Below are 19,618 nucleotides of genomic sequence, written 5' to 3'. Positions count from 1 at the left end.
TGGCAAAACGCTCACAAAGAACACAGTTCCAGCAACAACAGAAGAAGCAAGGAGATTCCCCTGTGATGGGTCAACTTTGGCCTATAGACACATGCACAATAACCCTTCAGACTTGGAACAGAATGTACGCTGAACTAAATAAAGCCTACTCTAAAATAAACTATTATATTCTAGCCTCTGTATCAGAGATTAGCAAGATCACCGTAAAATTATTCTTGTAACCCACCACATTTTTTCACTGTCAAAGTGCCTTTTAAATAATATAAAATGATGACATTAAGTTAAAATTTATATTTAAAATAAAATACTTGTTGTTTAATCTTTGGATGGAGACTGTGGAGAATTTCATTAAAGTTATGGTCCTTCTTCCCGGAAAAATGCAATATATACAAAATCACAGAATTTGGGAGAATTCATGCATTCTCCATACCCTCCTTGATCTCATTTAGGGTATATTTCTCAAAGATGGTTTGAGAGGCAAGGTTCCTGGGCTGCACACTAAAACTACAAAATCAAAATTGGGGGCTTGGTCCCCAGGATTTCCCTCCCAGGTGATCTTTACATATACTTAAGGTAAGAGTCTCAAGTGAAAATTCCATGAGGTACAACCTAAATTTTGAAAATAAAAAAGAAGCACATCTTATGTTTGTCAAAGCACATAAATACCTTTGCCTGAAGTCATGTGCAAACATACTATGTAGTCTACCCACCAGAGGCCAGTGTAGGATTATTCCCTGAACTGTATAGTCTTACACTATACTATATACACTACACATAGACACTATACTATATCTAGACACATAGTTGGTTTTAACTTCAAGGAATATGGTATGGACAAGTAACATTGTAGATAGTATTTTACATTTTTATGTTCTAGATTCAAGATTTCCTTAATATATAACCTTGATGTCCCTCTTTTAAATCATAAATAGTCTCTATAAACATAACATTTTATACTTAGATAAATCTTTAAAACTTACCAAACACCTACATGTATATTTCATCTGATCTTCACCACAGCCATGTGAGACATTCCAAGCAGGCAGAATGATCTTTGATTTACAGATTCGGAGAGAGTAAGTGGCAGGCCTGCAGTCTCAGAATTAATAAATGCCTGAACTAGCTCTTCTGAATCTCTAACTAGAATAGTTTACACTGGTCCTGCCCACAACAAAATGAAAAATATAAGTGCAATATACAAAACACTTCATAAAGCTAAATTCCATCAACCGAAAAAATTTCCCTTCACTCTGAAATCATGCCCTTCTGCCTGCCTGCATGAAGACGCATCTGCTTAAGACAAGCTCTTTTACTCATATCGGTTGAAGAACGTAAGAATAAATTTTTTCCATCTTCTTTACAAATATATGCTTCTTAGAAGTTTCTAAACTTTATGAGATAGAATAACCTCTTCCTCACAAAATTCTAATAATCCAGGACTCATACATTGGCAAACAGCATTAGGGTGATGCTAGAGAAGACTTAAATGGTACATGTCTTTCACAGTCTCTCCTTTTTTTCAGGGCACTCCAGCCCGTCCCTCGGGATGGAAAAAAAAGGTTGGAGTCAGAAAAAAAAAGAAGAAAAAGAAAAAACAGTCTAAAAATTCCACTGTTCTAATCATTCTGATTACTCTTTTCTTAACTCATAAATAATGTTTATTTAATCTAAAACTGAGACCCCAAAACCAAAGGCAATATTCTGGTTATTGCGTTATCAGCGCTATGTAAAAAAGTAATTAGTGTCACCTCACCAATCAACCTCTATCTAGTCTATAAACATATAGATTGCTATTGTGCCTTCACACATCTAGAGCATTTGGAACAGATACACAAAGAAATAAATAAGAAGGACATATCAGAGTGGGGGCCCTGTCACCTGCATCTTGTATTCCCAGATTCTAGCTCAATGCCTTAAATATAACAGGAACACGGTCAATATTGAAATGACCTCAACATTAGCAAGAAGAACTGGATTGACACTGTAATTAGAGACTAAATGCAATACCCAGAAATTAGATGACTGGCTACAAGTCACACAAAACATAATTTATGGAGGAGGGGGTAAAAAATAAACTATGGTACTTGATTCACAAGTCTTTTTTTCTAATCAGCAATTCATACACTATAAAATCTAATACAAAGGCAGGCTAAATCCAGAAAACACATGAAAATGGTTAAATGATTCCTGCCTGTGCTAAGAGAGCAATAGTGTGCAAGAAGTGTGAGCTAACTGGTGTCACTTAACTCTATCTCACCTGGAATGAATCCAAGTAGGGAGAAAAAAAAAAAAAACCTCATACTAGACAGATTGCAGTTTGATTTTCATATAAGGAAGATATGAGTTTGGTCAAGATGAAGTTTCCTGTTTGCATCCTTCGTGTTCAGCTGACCATTTCAAAGAAAATATTATTGTTCTACGGCTCAATGAACATTTTGCTAAAACCATCCAGATTTGAATACATGCCCATTCGATTGAATCACTGGATGCAGTTTTATGACCATTTCAGTTTCAAGTCGAGTAATTTACTCATTTCCATCAAGTATAACAATACATTTACAATGAGTGAAAATAATGTCACCAGTTAAAGAGAAATGCATACAAAATAAATGTGTACATGATATTATTTAAATCAGCTACTTAAAGGTCGATAGTAACCATTTTAAAAGTATATTTGGCTACTATATAGTTCTCTGTTTCTGCTTTGTAAAAGTTCAAAATTCCATTTGCCTAAGTTCACCTCTCTAATTTATATGTACACATAAAATATACTGTATTACATATGTGTGTCGAAAAGATATAATCAAAAAAATGATGCTTTTATTTGTACAGAAACCAAATTTTAAAACTCATAATATCTTACTTCACTGAGAAAACACACTCAAAAAGATATTTATTACAACAAAATACTGCACATTAAAAACGTGGCCAAAAATAAATTTAATGATTATAATTCAAAATGTAAATACTTAAATACATTTTCTTTCCTTATCCAATTACACCTAACCGCAGCACAGAAAACAAATTATCTGTGGACCAAATATTCATGTGTAGAATAAACATGAATTGTAACAACTGCAGCTGAAGATTTATGCTAATACATCTAAAACAAAATGGCTCCATCAGCTCAAAATCCATCATAATTTGAGGAAGGAAATTTCCTTCTGCAACTGAACCAGCATTTTTCTGTGTTTCATAATTTGTCAATTTGTTCTCTAAGTGTAGTGATTTAGTGATGACAAAAGAAACAGAGAAACAAATGAAAATTGCTTAATTACAGTTTGCAGATGTTCCCTCAAAGAGAAAGAACAGGTTAATGCTGCTGATGCTGTTTCTTGCAGAGGACCATGCTATAAATTAGTTTGCTTCATTCAATCCTTTTTTTCTCTTTCAGTGTTCTGTGTGATATTTGATGTTATGTTGTGATAAAGAAGTCACATACAGATAGCCACTGACTTTGTGATCGATATAAAACCATGAACTTTTTTCTTTTTCTTTTATTCTTTGCAGCAAAACCAGAAAAAGAAAGAAAGAAAGAAAGAAAGAAAGAAAGAAAGAAAGAAAGAAAGAAAGAAAGAAAAGAAAGAAAGAAAGAAAGAAAAGAAAGAAAGAAAGAAAGCAGAAGAAAGAAAGAAAGAAAGAAAGAAAAAGAAAAGAAGCAGGAAAACCACCAATAAAAAGCTTTAAAATAATACCACTTCCTTATCTCTCCCATGGAATATCAGATTAATTGAGTTTTTTAACTGCCTAGTTGCTTTTATTAGCAAGTTCTCATATGATGCCTTCTGTTTCCCTTGAGGTTAACATCCCCAATGGTCTACGTCTTAAGTTAAAGTATGTTTATTGCTATTTGCCATTATTTTCAATTGTGCGCTTTACTGTTAAGCTCACATTTGCAAGAGTGCGTCCAGAGTTGCCATTTTTTTTCTCACTGTGGCTAACGATAAAAGGAAACAGAAAGATATTGCAAATGGCCTGTGAACTAAAAACACCACTCGATATTCAGTAGGGAATTAAATGACTGATAACAACAGTACAGAAAATGTGGCTTAAGTGCCACCTGGAAGCATAAAGCTGGTCAGTTCGTTTCCAACTTCCTCTGGCAGACAACCTGCCAGTTGCAAGGGTATCAAAACAATGTTAAGCCCACAGATCTCTAATGCCCTACAGAAAACAACTGCAAAAGGCTACACGGCCACGATTATTTTTTGTTGTTGTGTTTTCTTTTATAAGAGAAAGCTGTTTTTCTGCTCCGCTGAAATTCTTTTCCTGCTCTGAAACTGGTAAGAGGGCCAGCTGCTTTCTATATTTTTCTCTGTGGTATTTTTACAGCAGATTTTAAATTCATTCTTCAGATTGGGAAAAGACTCTTTTTACCCCATGGAAGCTTAAAGATGCATTTCTAACATTCAAATTCAAAATAGCTTTGGGGACCAAAATGATGTGTCAGTTATGGAAACGTGTTGTTTCATGTGCTGTCACCAGTTTCATTTTTAATTACATTTTTTAGGAGTCGTCAGTATGAATAGTGATATTCCTTTGGCTGAAATGACAACTCGAAGTTTATCAATCCAAAAGTGTAAACCAAATCCCAGCCCAAGATTCTAAGCTCTTGACAGAACATACACTCAATAAGAGAAAAAAAGTGGAAGACTCCTGTAATGAGAACTGTGTAACTTTGAACAAGTCACTTGTCCTCTGTGGGCCTCAGTACCCTCCAGGCAAGATACCTGTGACTGGTCTTCGACTTTCTTCTCCCTAATTCTGCCAGTCACCTGTTACTAAGTGCTGTCATTCTCTCACTTGCAGCGTCTCATGGGCCCTTTTGGCTTTCCATTTCCTCCTCCACTATCCTAGTCCTATCTCCCTCCACGTATGGATTTCTGCTCGGCCTCCTAGCTTGTCTCCCCTGACACCCACTTGTTTCTCTTCTACTCTTCTTTTGCCCCAACTTTTCAAAATCACTCTAGAGAGTGTGTGTGTGTGTGTGTGTGTGTGTGTGTGTCTATGTCTCCCAGCTACTTAGCATATCAAATCCAAACTTAGGGTATCGTGACACAGTCTACTTTGCAGGTTCTTCTTCCTGTGCTCATCCATGAAATGTGAATGTGAATTAAATGCCCTCTTGTCTGTCCTTCCATCATTCTGTATTCTCTTATTTTCTTTTTATTTCATTTAGTCAACAATATTTATTACGCATCACTTATTCTACATTAGCAGGCACTGCTGTAGGCACTAGAGTAATAATGGTGAACAAAATCCACAAGCAACTTCACGGAGCCTACACTCCCTAGAGGGACGATACAATAATTCTACTTTGAGGTAGCACATCCATCCGATGACTCATGTTATCTATATGCCAGTGACTCCCAGATCTTGAGAACTGCCCAGAGCTCTAAGTAAGGCAGAAAAGCAAAGTGGGTCAGTGTATGGGCTTTGGAGCCACACCAACTAAGCCCATAATTCACTGCCACCACTCACTAGTTACATGATCTTGGGCAAGTTAGGGTTGCCATCAGAAAATACCACATGATGGGTGGCTTAAAGAACAGAAATGTATTTCCTAACAGTTTTGAGGGCTAAAAGTCCAAAATCAAGATATTGGCAAGTTTGGTTTCCCTTGAAGCCCCTCTCCTTGGCTGGCAGGAGGCTGTCTTCTTGCTGCGTCCTCCCATGGCCTTTTCTCTCCATGTGTACTTCCCTGGTATGTCTCTTTCTTCTTCTAAGGACACCAGTCATTTTGGATTAGGACCCCAGCCTGATGACCTCAATTACCTCTTTAAAGAGCCTAACTGTAAATACAGTCACATTGGAAAGCATGGCTTCAATGTATAAATTTTAAGGAAACGAATGCGGTCCATAACAGCAAGTTACTTAACCTTAAGCCCTGGTTTCCTCATCTGCAAATTGGGATAATAAAAATAATAAAGATTAAAATGTAAAAAAATTCACTGGGTTATTATAAGGACTAATTGAGATGATACAGGTAAAATGCTTAGCATAATATTCAGTACATTATAAATGTCAGCTTCTTATCAATAATAATTTTAGACTAGTTTTCTTACAATCGCACAATCCCAGATGTTTCTGTGGGAGGGGTACAGCAGTACAGAGGAGGGGCAGATGTCTGGAGTTGGAATGCTTGACCAGACCTCAAGCAAATTGCTAATCTACAACAACTTTCATCTCCCTGAGCTATAAAAAGGAACAGTAATAGCTATTTCTTTGTATCCTTGTGACAATTAAATAAATTACTCAAGATAAATGCTTGGTGAGAATCTAAAATAAAGAGCACTGGACTGTCTCTTCCAATTCTACAATTGAAACAGAAACAAACTTTGGGCAATTATCTGGTATCTTAAAGGAGTATAGATAGTCCTACCATTTAAGCGAGTGCATATTATCAGAATTTGTAGTCTAAACTGGTGGTGCAACAGAATTACATGGAGAGACTTACGAATATAAAAATTTCTCGACCCCTCACTATAGAGTGTCTCATATAATAAGCCCAGGTTAGTGTCTGGAAATATAATGTAAGCCACGTGTGCAGTTTAAAATTTTCAAGCAACCATATTTAAAGTTTAAAAAAACATGAAGTTAATTTTAGTAATATATTTTAAGGCAATTTTCCAAAATATTGTCATTTCAAATGTAGTCAAAAATATTATTGGGATATTTTGCTTCCTATTTTTATACTGTCTTTAAGATTCTTCAAATTACTTATTGCATATCTCAATTAAAATGCAAAATTTTCATCAGAAATATCTGATCTGTATTTATAGTTCATAAAATTTACAATAAAAAAAATTTACTATTAAATTACATTTAAAAAAAAACAAGTTGTCCCAAACATATTTAAAAGTTTTTCAATAACTGAATTCAGTATCAGTTTTACTCAGTTCCTAGGGAGCACTAGCCACACTTTAAATGCTCAGTAGTCACATGTAGCTAGTGGCTCCTATATCAGACAGTGTAGGCTTAATGATCACAAATCACAATGATAACTATACATCCCTGAGATTTGTAATGATGGTAGACTATTGGCATTATCTCCTTAAAGAACTAAATGTGAATAAAGCAAAAAATATAGATTAAACTCTCTTATGATTACATAAGATTATTAAAATCCAAGGAAGACTGAAAGCTATTTAGAGGCTTTGAAACTTAGAGTCTGGAACAATCAAAGTTCAGACCACTAACACCAGCACATGAAGCCGCAGGCACAGTCCTTTGTCCTAAACATTCAGACACACAATATTCTACTTAAGGGGGCATTTACCTCAAGTATTAACAAGTATGAAGGGAGAAAAGAAAGTTGAGCTGACAGGAATTTTTTTCAAAGATATGTGGAAAGAACGACAAAATGCTAAAAGCAAAAAGTATTACTAGTGAAATGAGAATAGCATGAAGAAAACTAAAAACAAAATTACACATCAAAATTGAAAACATATCTTTGATCTAGACATAAGAAAACAGGTTAAAGCAGATAAATACTGCAGCGAATAAAAAGCTGTTTTAAGTGGTAATATAGAAACTGGTAGAATTGCTTGGGAAACTGGATCCTAAATATTTTAAGAATGAAATTAGAGAACGAAAAACAAAAGATTTATTTAAGATTTCATCATAAAACCACAGTATATTCATTTCAATTTCCAGACTAAAAGCTGAATAGTTGGTAAAATGGGCAACTTTAATGGAAATTAACCATTTAGCCTGAAGCACAAAATCAGAGCAATAATGGTGTGAGGGGGAGGGAGGGTGGGGAGGATGGGGGATAAGATGTAACTACTGAAAAGCCCCAAGGTTACTTATATGTGACATAATAAAGTAAAAAGATTGAATGTCAACTTCTAAGTCACTGGCTTCTTACATATATAATTTCTGTGATCTCTGTGTGATGGCATTATGGGCAGTAACTACCATTGTAAAAGGTGAGAGTAAATGCTCCCCAAATCGGATTCTGCGATCATCTCGGTGTGGAAAGAAATCGAAAGAACCTGCCTTTTCCTTTCAACAGCTTAGAAATAACTCTAAACCTTACTAAAAGCAAAGCTACATCTCCATCTGGAAAATTCATTATTTAAACCTACTATTAAAAATTGTTTTGTATAAATATATGTATTAGTACTAAAACAAATGGAACTGTGATCCAAAAGCACCATCACCAACAGAAGAACTTTAACATCTTTCAAATGCAGCTCTCATCTATCAAACCTTCCTGGACTCTATTTAACGTGTTAGGACTCAGGGTAAGTTTTGGTCCAGTGGTTATCCCAGGTTCACCTCTCCAATGGGTAGATTTAACTGTCCTTCCCTTGAGTATGGGCAGAATGGCCCTCCTATGAGAGCTCACAGAGCTCTGCTTCTCTCCATTATGGTACTTATCATACATTAGTGTAATTCCTTGTTTGCTTATTTCTCTCTCTCACTAGATTATGAGTGCTTGAGAACACAAATTATATCTTATTTATTTTTGGATCCTTGGCAACTAACATAATATCTAGACCATAACTAGACACTCAGAAGGAATGAATGAATGCACTAACAGAAAATCGAATGTAAGTTTTACATCACATTTTTTTATAACCAAAAAAAATGATAGAAATGTGACAGACAAGAAGGAAGAAGAATTTTTTCCCTTTAGATGGATATTCTAAAAACACCTATAAATTAATCATATTCACAAAGAAACTGAGACACCAATGACTGAAACTTGGTCTCTTCATTCACAATAATGTCAATATAATGATGTCTTCACTGATAATGAATAAAACCAAAATCTGCACGCTGACATTCTAATACGAATCTTACAACTTGGTCTTACTCTCTTGAACCAAAGACACTACTGAAAATTCAATTATAACTGTTTAAAACTCATAATTAATATGTCTCTTTAAAGATTTTGGCAGAACATTATATTTTTTATCAAATATGCCACGGTTTAAAAAAAACAGAGCTCCTCTAAAAAAAAAAAACTGCGAAACATGATCAGCATAAATGTACTATAGTGAGAATTATGCTACAATATTAACAGTTTCCAACTGTTTTTCCAAGAGTCTGAAGTGGTAATGTGAATTTCTTTCAATAAAGCTACAGTTTAATTTTTTCCAGGGAAACATTTTTAATAGGATTATTGACCCTTTTAACACTCTTGGAAGGAAAATGAGTCCCATAAGTGTTCTGGCATATAACTATTATAAAGTTAAAAAGAACAGTCAATCAATGGAAATGGTAATGGACTTGAGAAACTAAACTTACTAAAGAAATGCACATAAGTATGCATGGTGCTAACCACTTTAACAGAGAAGAGATTCCACTACATATCAGCAAAACGACGAAACACTAAGACAAATGGAGGGCTGGAAAGAAGGAGAAAACTTTGAAGAAATAGCTTTCATGTTTTCCTTAAAACAGAATATAACATATTCACTTCAATCAATTCTTCTGACTATCATTCAATTCTTAGGCCTGTCCCTAAGTCCTGTTTGGTTTTTCAGAAGGTATTTAAATGTTTCAGGGGGAAATAAAAGGATGCTTACTGATTTAAGATGCATTTTTGCACTCACAACTTTTTGTGCTTTAAGAGGAATTTTTTCAGGTCATTAGTTTATTATAATGTGAACTGGCGCCTAGGGATATTTTGAAAGGAAAAAAATTAGTGTGCTTGGAGATGCAGTTTATGTTATTTGCATCATCATTTATTTCAGCTCAGTTTGGGGCCCAAAACTGAACTCAAAATGAAGTTGCCACATGGACAACAGTTTCTGTCTCAGCATGCAATGATCATACAGAAATTCGAAAAAAGAATAGACCCTCTTATCCTCAAAACAAAAATATTATAATCTCCTTAAAATATTCAAGTCCTTGCAAGTCCTTACTCTTCCATAGTACAAAAATAAAGCCTGCTTTACAAATAATTTCCCAAATAATTTGGATTATCAAACACAGTTGGCATACCAAGATGCATTAATTCTGCCCGTTTTACCCTGTTTCCACACTCCACCCTCAGCCATTCATACTGTCATGTTTGGGTCCAGTGACTATGGTACTAAATCACTAGGCTCAAAGAAAGCAAGCATCTGCCTGGACCCAAATTACAGACCAAGGTGTTTTGAGCATTATCAAGGTGAATTTGATCCAAGTATTATGTCAAAACAGATCATTCACAGTCCTGAAGTTAACTAGAGAATTCCTAAATTCTCCATATCCCTTAAGTATAAAGGGAACCACAGTCCAGTTTTTAAGTATAAACAAAGCAGATATTGATATTCCAATTATTTTGCACAACAAAATAAACAGGTTGCGATCACTTTTCCTTCTTTTCATTATAACTACCTTTCTTTTATACTTGTTAAGAAGACATAAATCATGAAGACAGGTATCTCGAGAGTGTTATAATGTCGGAGATTATGAAACGTCCCTGTTCTCAATCTTGGTTACACATTAGAATCACCAGAGGAACTTTTATAAACTACTGATTCTTAGGCCCCCACTAAAATTTAGAATGGGCCATGGTATCGATAAACTCTAAAAGTTCCTCAGGTGAGTCCGATGTGCAGCTAAGTGAAGAACCAATAGTCTCACAAATGTGGATCAATGACCCAGAAGGGGCCAAGGTTCTTCATCTCTACTGCTAATGAAAGCTTATTTCTCCATTTTACCTTTTGAAAGATGAGTAAAAGTGCTCAGAAATTCTTCATATGTTTGCTCATGACAATTAACAAACTTATCCAAAACTTCTTCAATCATTTGATCTTCATCCATATCTCCAATTCTGATGTGTGGACAAGCATTCCTATTCACAAGGCCATTTTATCTACGAAACAAAGAAGAATACGAGCTAGAGAGATTCGTGCAGTACCAGCCTCTCTGAAAGTATGCTAGATGAGTAGGTGGAAGAATTCCAGGGCCCCAAAGGACAGATACGATAGTTCCTAGAGTACTAGACTTTAGTTCAAAAGACCAGAGTTTATTCATATCTTGGTTTCTGAATTGTTATCCTTGGCTTCAGTTTCCTCATTCTCATCTTCTTAATTCCCGTGTCTTTTCATCTTTGTACCCCAAGTGTTTAACAGCTCAGGAAGTTGCGTAGAGCTGGCAGTCAATCAACATCAAGTTAAAATTACAGATGGTACTTGACTTAAGAAATTTTGATTTTTTCCCAGGCTAGCAATACACATTACCATACCCTCTGGTGATGCTGAAGCTCCTAGCCAGCCACTCGATCACGAGGGTAAACAGTATTAAATGCATTTTAAACCTACAATGTTTCCAACTTGCATTGATTGGGTTTATCTGGACATAACCGTATCGTAAGTCAAAGAGCATCCGTACTTATCTGAACAAGTATGTAGTCAAATATTGCTAGAATCTGGCAAAATACTCATATAAACTTGCCCAATTACTTTACTTGTGCCTTACCTGATGTGGCTTCAAGTCCTTTCATCCTCCTGATCAATCTACCTGTTAAAGATTTTATACTGGCTTCCTTTCTCTAAAATATGCCATTGGAAATGAAAACAAGATTCCAGAAATGGCCCTGGATACAGTGAGATTTCACTAATTCCCACATTCCAAAACCCACCCTCCTTCTACGTAGCTGAAGATCACACTCACGCTGCTGTGACCCCTCTACACAGTCAGTTCATTTAACACACAGCAAACTGAACGCCTGTCAGCTAAGACACAATACCACAATGCCTGCACAGTCTGAACTTTGTTTTTACTTAGATTTCATCTTGTTAAATTCCATTCATTCTGTATGAAATGTCATTCTTACATCGCTTTGAGAAAATTGACTATCTACAGAAAGCAGAAGAGTAATTACTGCCTAAGTAGCTAGTACAATTCATGGAGGATTATAAAAAGGAGGGGGTCTCCAATACTACCTAGCACACAGAGAAAGCATCAAGTTTCTTATTTTTCTCTAAAATAAGAGTAAAAATCTATTACCTGTTATTAACTTTATTTGATAAATAAAAAAAAAAAAGCTTTCGTAAGCTGATGCCCAACCTCATTTAATGGCAAGTACTGATCTGAATTAACATGAAAGTATGTATGGCTTTTCTTTATTCTACTCAGTGTCACTATTTATGTTTCCCTGCAGAAATACTAATTGGCTTGCTTTTGAGGTGCTTTCCCAGACCCCGCTGGAGATTTTTGTGTAATATGATTATCTTTCTGAACTCTAAAAAATTATAAATTCTGAAATACATCTGACCCCAAGGGTGTGAAGCTACATGTACCTCACAGGATTGCTATGAGGATTAAATGAGTATACGTGGCACCTCAAGAAATGTTAGCCATGATGATCATGATCATGATAATGGATCAGTGTTAGTATTCTGTCCTTTGCCTACACAAAGACCTGTTTTGACTGTCACCTCTCTGACTTTGAAGGCACTGATGTTATCTAGAGATAAATCAAGATAATTCTTCATGGTTTACAACCCTGGTTAAAACACGGGGTTGTAAAAGACTGAGTGAGAAGAAAATGTGTAGCTCTGTATCTCAAAATGAAAGAAACTGTTTCAAGCTATCTGTACCTAATAATTAGATACAGGAAAAAGCATCAGTTATGGTTTATGCAAATTTACCTGTAACACTGTCAAGTGTCAGCAATCCGAAGTTTAATAAATTATGCTTGCAGTTGCTAGAAAAAATGATAAATAAATTCAGAGGTGGCTATTATTTTACTATCACGTACTTAGTTCCAAAAATGTCCATGTCAATCTGCTTTTCCAGAATTGGACCCCAACAAAATTCTAACATTGTATAATATCAATCTCATTCTCAGATCATCTTGGGTAATCTACTTCAGCAAGCGAGTACCACACAGAAGCAGCCGCTTGTGTTTTATATTTCTGCAAATGCCTCCTCGTGGATGCTTTTGAAGTGATGACAGAAATTCCTTTAAACTTCCTTTCCAATTCTCAGATTGGTATATTTTGAGTATTTAGCCTTAACACATGTAAATTTTGCTAAACGCAAATAATTAACAGGCTGTGCATAGCACAAATTCAAAATCTTTCAAGGCCTTTAATTTTATTCATGTGGTTATCACATACAGAAGAGGTTATGTTTTTATGACTTTTTAAAGACTTTTGGAAAAACCGGTTTTACAAACTATCATTATTTGAAGCATCTAACAAACACCCACCTTCAAATTTAAAACTTTCCTTATCTATAAAAATACAAACAACCTAATGTTAAAAGTCCCCAGGGGCTGACAGAGCAGATAATCATTTACTAGACAGTCAAGTGGTTTATGCAAATCCTAGTGGTTTTCTAAAAGGAAGCAATGCTTTTTCAGTTACTATTCATGTGCATTTGTGTTTTTATCATAAAGTATTTTTCTAAAAGAAGGAAAGGGAGAGGGAGAGAAAAGGGGTGGTGGGGGAAGTGGAGAGAAACAGACTTGCCTGGATAACAAGATTTTTTGTTCTGGTTTAGATTTTATGTTTGTGGGCTTAGGGCTTCACATGAAAGACCTAGAACATATTGTGATGTTACATCTACTGGTAAATCACAAATAACACTTTCACAATTACAGCCTCCAGTAGGAAACACAGAGTAGTATAGACTACTAAAGGTCACAGGAAGACCACGGGCTTGGTAAGGAACAAGGTTCTCTTCTTATCAAATCACAGAGATAAAACGAGAGAATCACACAACCTTCCTAAAGTTCTGTTTTCTAATATCTAATAATGAAACTAACAACCACCCAAGCCAGTTGGTGCTGTGTGCTATCTGAAAGGACTTTATTATGAAATGTGGTACATCTAATTATCACCATTAATTTAAGCACATCTTTGATGTTTATCTTCAGATCCCTGCTTGATCAACTTACCGAAACAAAATGCAACTTACAGAGATAAAAGTGGTAAACCTTAAAATAAGAGTCCCTGTGAGCTAGTCTCTTCTAGTCTCCTCTTAAAGTGGTTAACCTGCTTTTTAGCAGCAAGCAAAGTTGTATGAAAAAAAAAAAAAAGCTTTTTAAAAACAATTGTGAGATGTACGACTGATACTTAAAAATAACAAATAACACATTTTTAAAGAGTTGTGCAGGGGCTGTCGAAAGCCTACTTTCTCAAATTTTCATAGTTCTCAACAAAAATCTCTTGCTGTGCTAAAAGGTAAGATGGGATGTTATCAAAATAATTTGCCTTGCCGAAGAAAATGAAACCAGCAACGTTGGTACTTCACAAGATGCGTCTCCTTTTATATTCTGGAAAATTGACTAACCTCAAAAAAACCAAGTCGAATTGGAGGTGTACCTATTTATTTACATGATAAAAGAGATCTGAGATGGATGATTTCTTCTTCCTTGACTGAACTACACCTATTTTGCATTCTCTAAATTTTTTTATGTCTTTTAGGTCATATCAAGAAGAGAAAAAGAAGTCCAATGACAGAAATTGCCACAGATTCTTAGAGTTGAGAGAAACCGTAAGGTCACCTAGTGCAATCATAGAGAATAAATGAATGTTCTGGGGAAAAAACTTTTGGTGAGGTTTTTGTCAACTAGTGACCCTATGATGAGAAGTATTGTTTGGTTTTCATATCATAAATACTAATGACATGCTCATGATGAATTTTAAGGCATTCATGAAATCAACAAGAAATTAAGCAAAAAATTGCAATCTTACCCTAGATATATCCATATCTCTGACTACATTCTATACCCCAGTAACATTGTTGTTCCAGACAGCTACCAGTACAAATAAGAAAACAAAGGAAAAGATAAAAGGAATAAAGAGGAAGGCATAAATACAAATCTTATAAAACAGAAAATAATCTAAACTCCTTTACTGTATTTTTTTTATTGGGATGAGATAAAAACATACACTTCTAACATCAAAGAATACACTGCACTTCAAGTTATAAGCTTCTCCCAGAAAACCTATTCTAACACTTAAAAGGCATGAGATTCGTCATTATCACCAAAAAAGCTGACAGCATAAACTTCTATACTTCTACATAAATTCCCCGGGGTATACCCCTGCACTAAATATTAAAGGAAGCATTTAGAGGAAGGTAGGAAAGGGTTGGGATTACTGTTGACTACAAAGCTTTCCAATAAAGAAGTTGTGTTATCATCCGTGCAGAGGTCTCAGTAGTAGGCATGTCTTAGCTACACTTTTTCCTTTGAAAAATCTCATCTTAAAGAAAAGAGAAAAAAATAGACAACTATCCTAAAAACTACATCTAATAAAAAATGGGGGGCCACTACATGCTTACTATGAACATAGATATCACAAAGTTCACCTTAATAAAAAGATCTAGTTTCCAAAAAAAAAAAAAAAAAAGCTATACTCAGATCTATTTCCTTTCTAAAAGAGGGATTATAATCTAGCCATTCAATCACAAGGACTCTGCTTTTATATTTCAAAAGACCTGAAACTCTGATGACCTGTTTCTGGATTATTTTTGAATTAGAGCAATATGAAATGGAATGACAGCATTTTAAAATAAAAGGTATACTAGGAATAGGAACAAAAAAAACATGTCAAGGCAAAATAGTGGGTGGATTTTATAAAGGAAGTTAAAATATATAGACAATCTTTATAGGAATAGGACTAGGCAAAGCATTCTTAGGCTTGACACCAAAAGCATAATCCATAAGAGGAAAACTGGATAAATCAAACCTCAGCAAAATTAAAAACTTGGCTCCGTGAAAGATCCTGTTAAGATGAAAAGACAAATTACAGGCAGAGAGAAAATTTTTATAAATCACATGTCCAACAAAGGACTAGCATATAGAATGTAAAAAAGCATTCTCAAAACTCAACATTAAAGAAAAATCCAATCTAAAAAGGATGAAAGACACATTTCAACAAAAAAAAATGTATAAATGGCAAATAATCTCATGAAATGATATTCAATATTAGTCATTAGAGAAATGCAAATTAAAATGACAATGAGATACCACCACACACTTAGAAATGGCTAAAATGAAAAATTATGATAGCACCAAATGCTGACAGGGATGCAGAAAGACTGACTAACTTATACATTGCTAGTGGCAATGCAAAATGATTCAGCTACTCTGAAAAACACTTTGGCAGTTCCTTGCAAAACTAAAAATGGACTTACTAATTAAACTGACAATTGCACTCTTGATATTTATCCCAGAGAAATACTTATTAGTATGCAAAAATTTGTACACAAATGTTCATAGCTGCTGTATTCATAATAGTCCAAAACAAAAAACAACTCAAATGTCCTTTAATGGGTGAATGATTAAACAAACTGTTGTTGTACATCCATACCATGGAATATTATTCAGCAATAAAAAGGAACAAACTATTGATTCACACAATAACTTGGATGAACCTCAAAGACATTATGTGAAATTTTAAAAAGCCAATCTCAAAAGGCTCTATGGACATACTGCATGATTCTATTTATGTAACATTTAAGAAATGACATATTTAAAGAGATGGAGAACAAATTAGTGGTTGCTGGGGTTAGAAAGGAGGGGAGGAGATAGATATGAATATAAATGGGGGTATTATGAGTCTTGTAATGATGGTTCATCTTAATTGTGGTGGTGGTTATATAAGGCTACACATGTGATATAGTTGAATTAATCCCACATACAAATGAGTGTATATATAACTGGTGAAATCTGAATATGTCTGTGCATTCTACCAATGCCGATTTCCCGAGTTTTAATAGTGCAGTTATAAAAGATGTTAACATTGCAAAAGGCTAGACCAAGGTTGCATGGAATCTCCCTGTACATTTCTTTGCAACGTCGTGTTAACCTATAATTATTTCTAAGTTAAAAGTTTAAAAATGGGGAAAGGGAAGCAGGAGAAGAGTAAAGCAATTAAGGCAAAAGAGATTTAGGAAAAGAAAATTATCACTAAAAGTTTTACCAAGAATGTTGGAATTCAGGCATGTTGATTGCCTTCCCACTGTAGAAAGCTCTGGGGGATGGGAATAATATTAATCTATAAAATTACATGTTTAAGCAGAAACTTTCCTCTTGAAAAATTTGTTTCCCTTTTCTACTCATCCAAGCTACTGTAATGAGGTTTCTTGAGGCTATCATTCATTAAGCCTTGCTGTTCATCAGCAGATTGTATAAAATCAATTTTATTTCCCCAAAATATACTCTTCCTCCAAGCTGTTTAAGTCAATCTAGAAATGTCTGCTTGACTCACTGAGGCAGGTCAACTGAATATTAGACTGTTTTCAATTACACAGCTATTAATTCCGTTAAACAAAGAAAAATGCAAACAGCAAAGCATTCAAACTTCCTCTCCCTGCTCGCTCCCTGTCTTTTTTAAAAACCAGATTACCTGTGGACATGGAATCTGAAGGATATACCCATAAGACAAATTCCAGAAAATCCATTGTTTTCGAAGTCAAGAAGACTACCCTTTCACCACTATTTTCGTTTCTTTTATTTGCTTTTTTGAAAAATTTAGAGCTGTGGGCAATCACAAGTAAATAACCTACCTTCGCCCCTCTAACAGAACTCCTACTCACATGATCTATAGACTAGTACATTTATCAAGGAAAACGTACAGTACATGAACATGTCAAGCATGTTCAAAACTGATCTACTGTCTTCGGGAATGTGATCAACTACACCAGCAAGTTCTGGATGGTAACAGTGAATGTTTCAGTGAACATTTTTCCAAGGTCCCTAATAAGGCTGGGACTCCATTAGGTAGTGGAATCTGAGTCAAGTTTATAGCTCTATAACCATGCAATAGTATTTCGGTCATAAAAGAGTTTTTCGCTCATTATAATCCCAGCTTCACATGGGATGCAATGTCCCATTAATGCTTATTTTATCTGTATTGCATAACAACTATAACATGAAGGCATCCACTCTTTACAGTTATCCCCTTCGCTCCAGCTTCCTGAGCCTGTCAGCCACCTGCACAATGCCCAGTACTTTTACAATATCAGAAAGCCTCCTTTAAAGCAAAACCTGCACAGCTAGTTAGAAGCAGGTGTAGACCAACCGAACCAAATCAACTCTGCTTGCAGGAATTCATTTCTAAGTGTTTTAAAATGCCAGCTCTTGCAAATAAAATTGACCTTTTCATTTGACATTCTCTTAAAAGAAATAAGATTTTAAAGATGTATTTCCCAACTATTTTTAATTCTAAATTCCTGCGAATGTGATTATGAATGGGCTTTAAGAAGTAATATAGCGGTTCCCTAGCTTCCAATTACTCTCAGCATTTTATTTGCAATTTTGCCTCGATGTACACAACACAACACACACATAATTTATTTTCACCAACATGGTTTCTATACTCAAAAGTAGAAATTAAAAAACACAAATTCCTTCCTTCTCTAAAAATAAAATCTCAAGAGAATTTTCTTGGTAGTACAACATTGTAAAACACCTCTGAACTTTTTTTTCGCTTAACTTTACAGCAAAGAGTCCACCTTACATCAGAGAACATAGGAACATAGGAAAATACCAGTCATTCTGGTCAGGTGATGATATTTAATTAACTGCTTTAAATAAAAAAACTGTCATTTGTCATGTTTTCTCTTGACAAGCCATCATTAACTGTAGATTGCTTCCCTCTATATATTTCCTTTTCCTTCCTCTTTGCTCCTCTTTGCCAGTTGACTCCTATTGTGGGATTTGCTCAACAAGCCAAACATCTCCCTTTCCTGTACTATTATTAAAAATCAGCCACTTATAAAAAATTTTAAATAGTTTATGCCTATCCAAATGCTATCAAAAGTCACCGCTGACCGTATTTCAAACACTTATTAACTCATTGGGCATCAATGTAATTTAAGTTGTTTCTCTATTTATAAAATGGAGATGGTAATGCTTGAGAGGTGCATTGGACTTTTTGATAACACTGTCATGAGTTCGCAGAAGAGTGTTTCTTGCCTGCCTCACCTGAACCTACCACATACACACACACCTGCAGCTGTGTTACCCTTGGCAAGTTATTTAACTTTTCTGGCCTTAAGTAGTCTGGATGTAAAACTAAAGGGATTGAACTTGAAGCTGCGTTCCATCTCTGACAGTCTATTTTTCTCCAATTATGCTTCCTTTTATGTTCAATTATACATCAGTATATCTCATTACCTTTATCTCCCCTGTGGAACAAAAATTATTTTATTCTGTAATTACACTGACTTGTATCTTTTAATTGTCCACTATTTCTTAGATTAAAGGTAGGAGAAAACAATATATTTCAGTATGAGTCTGAATTTGATTCTGTCTCAAGGTTTGAGAATGGGCTGAGTAACCTGTAATTGTGATTTTGGTAAAACTTTAAGAACTTTAAGGGTGAATGGGGGAATGTGGGAAGAATGCGAGGCACATTAATCCACAATCGAAAGTTGCTTCACCCTACTATCACGTATGTTCCTTAAGGCCTACGTGGTTTTTGTTCTATTTCTCCACCTGACTATACATAGTGGATGCTCAATAAATACTACTTACTATTTCACATTTTGTTTCTATGCTGAGCACTTTGGTAGATAGGGACTTTGACTGAGACCACTGCAAGTCTAATGCTCTCCTAATGGTATAGTAAGGGCTCAGAGTTTTAAAACACCTGTCCAAATGAGTCACTAATTTCTAGTTTCTTCAGGAGACAACTAATCCATTCTGCAACAA

At 35.0% G+C, this 19,618-nt stretch overlaps 1 protein-coding gene across 2 annotated transcripts in view; it reads right to left on the bottom strand.

The window, feature by feature from the left end:
* IFTAP (intraflagellar transport associated protein) overlaps nucleotides 1-19,618 on the bottom strand; it is a 63,424-nt gene that overhangs the window by 31,993 nt on the left and 11,813 nt on the right. Inside the window, exons 2-3 of one of the 2 annotated variants that reach the window (XM_039867276.1) lie at nucleotides 12,597-12,652; nucleotides 10,662-10,816 (exon numbers count right to left, since the gene is read on the bottom strand). In XM_039867276.1, the coding sequence (XP_039723210.1) occupies nucleotides 10,662-10,764 (103 nt within the window). In that variant the 5' untranslated portion in view covers nucleotides 10,765-10,816; nucleotides 12,597-12,652. The remainder of the gene's footprint in view (nucleotides 1-10,661; nucleotides 10,817-12,596; nucleotides 12,653-19,618) is intronic. The other variant, XM_039867268.1, reaches the window with a different exon arrangement.

Source organism: Pteropus medius, unplaced genomic scaffold (assembly GCF_902729225.1).
Source record: "Pteropus medius unplaced genomic scaffold, Ma_sr-lr_union100, whole genome shotgun sequence".
Taxonomy (NCBI): Eukaryota; Metazoa; Chordata; class Mammalia; order Chiroptera; family Pteropodidae; genus Pteropus; species Pteropus medius.
This window is presented reverse-complemented; position numbering and strand designations above follow the sequence as displayed.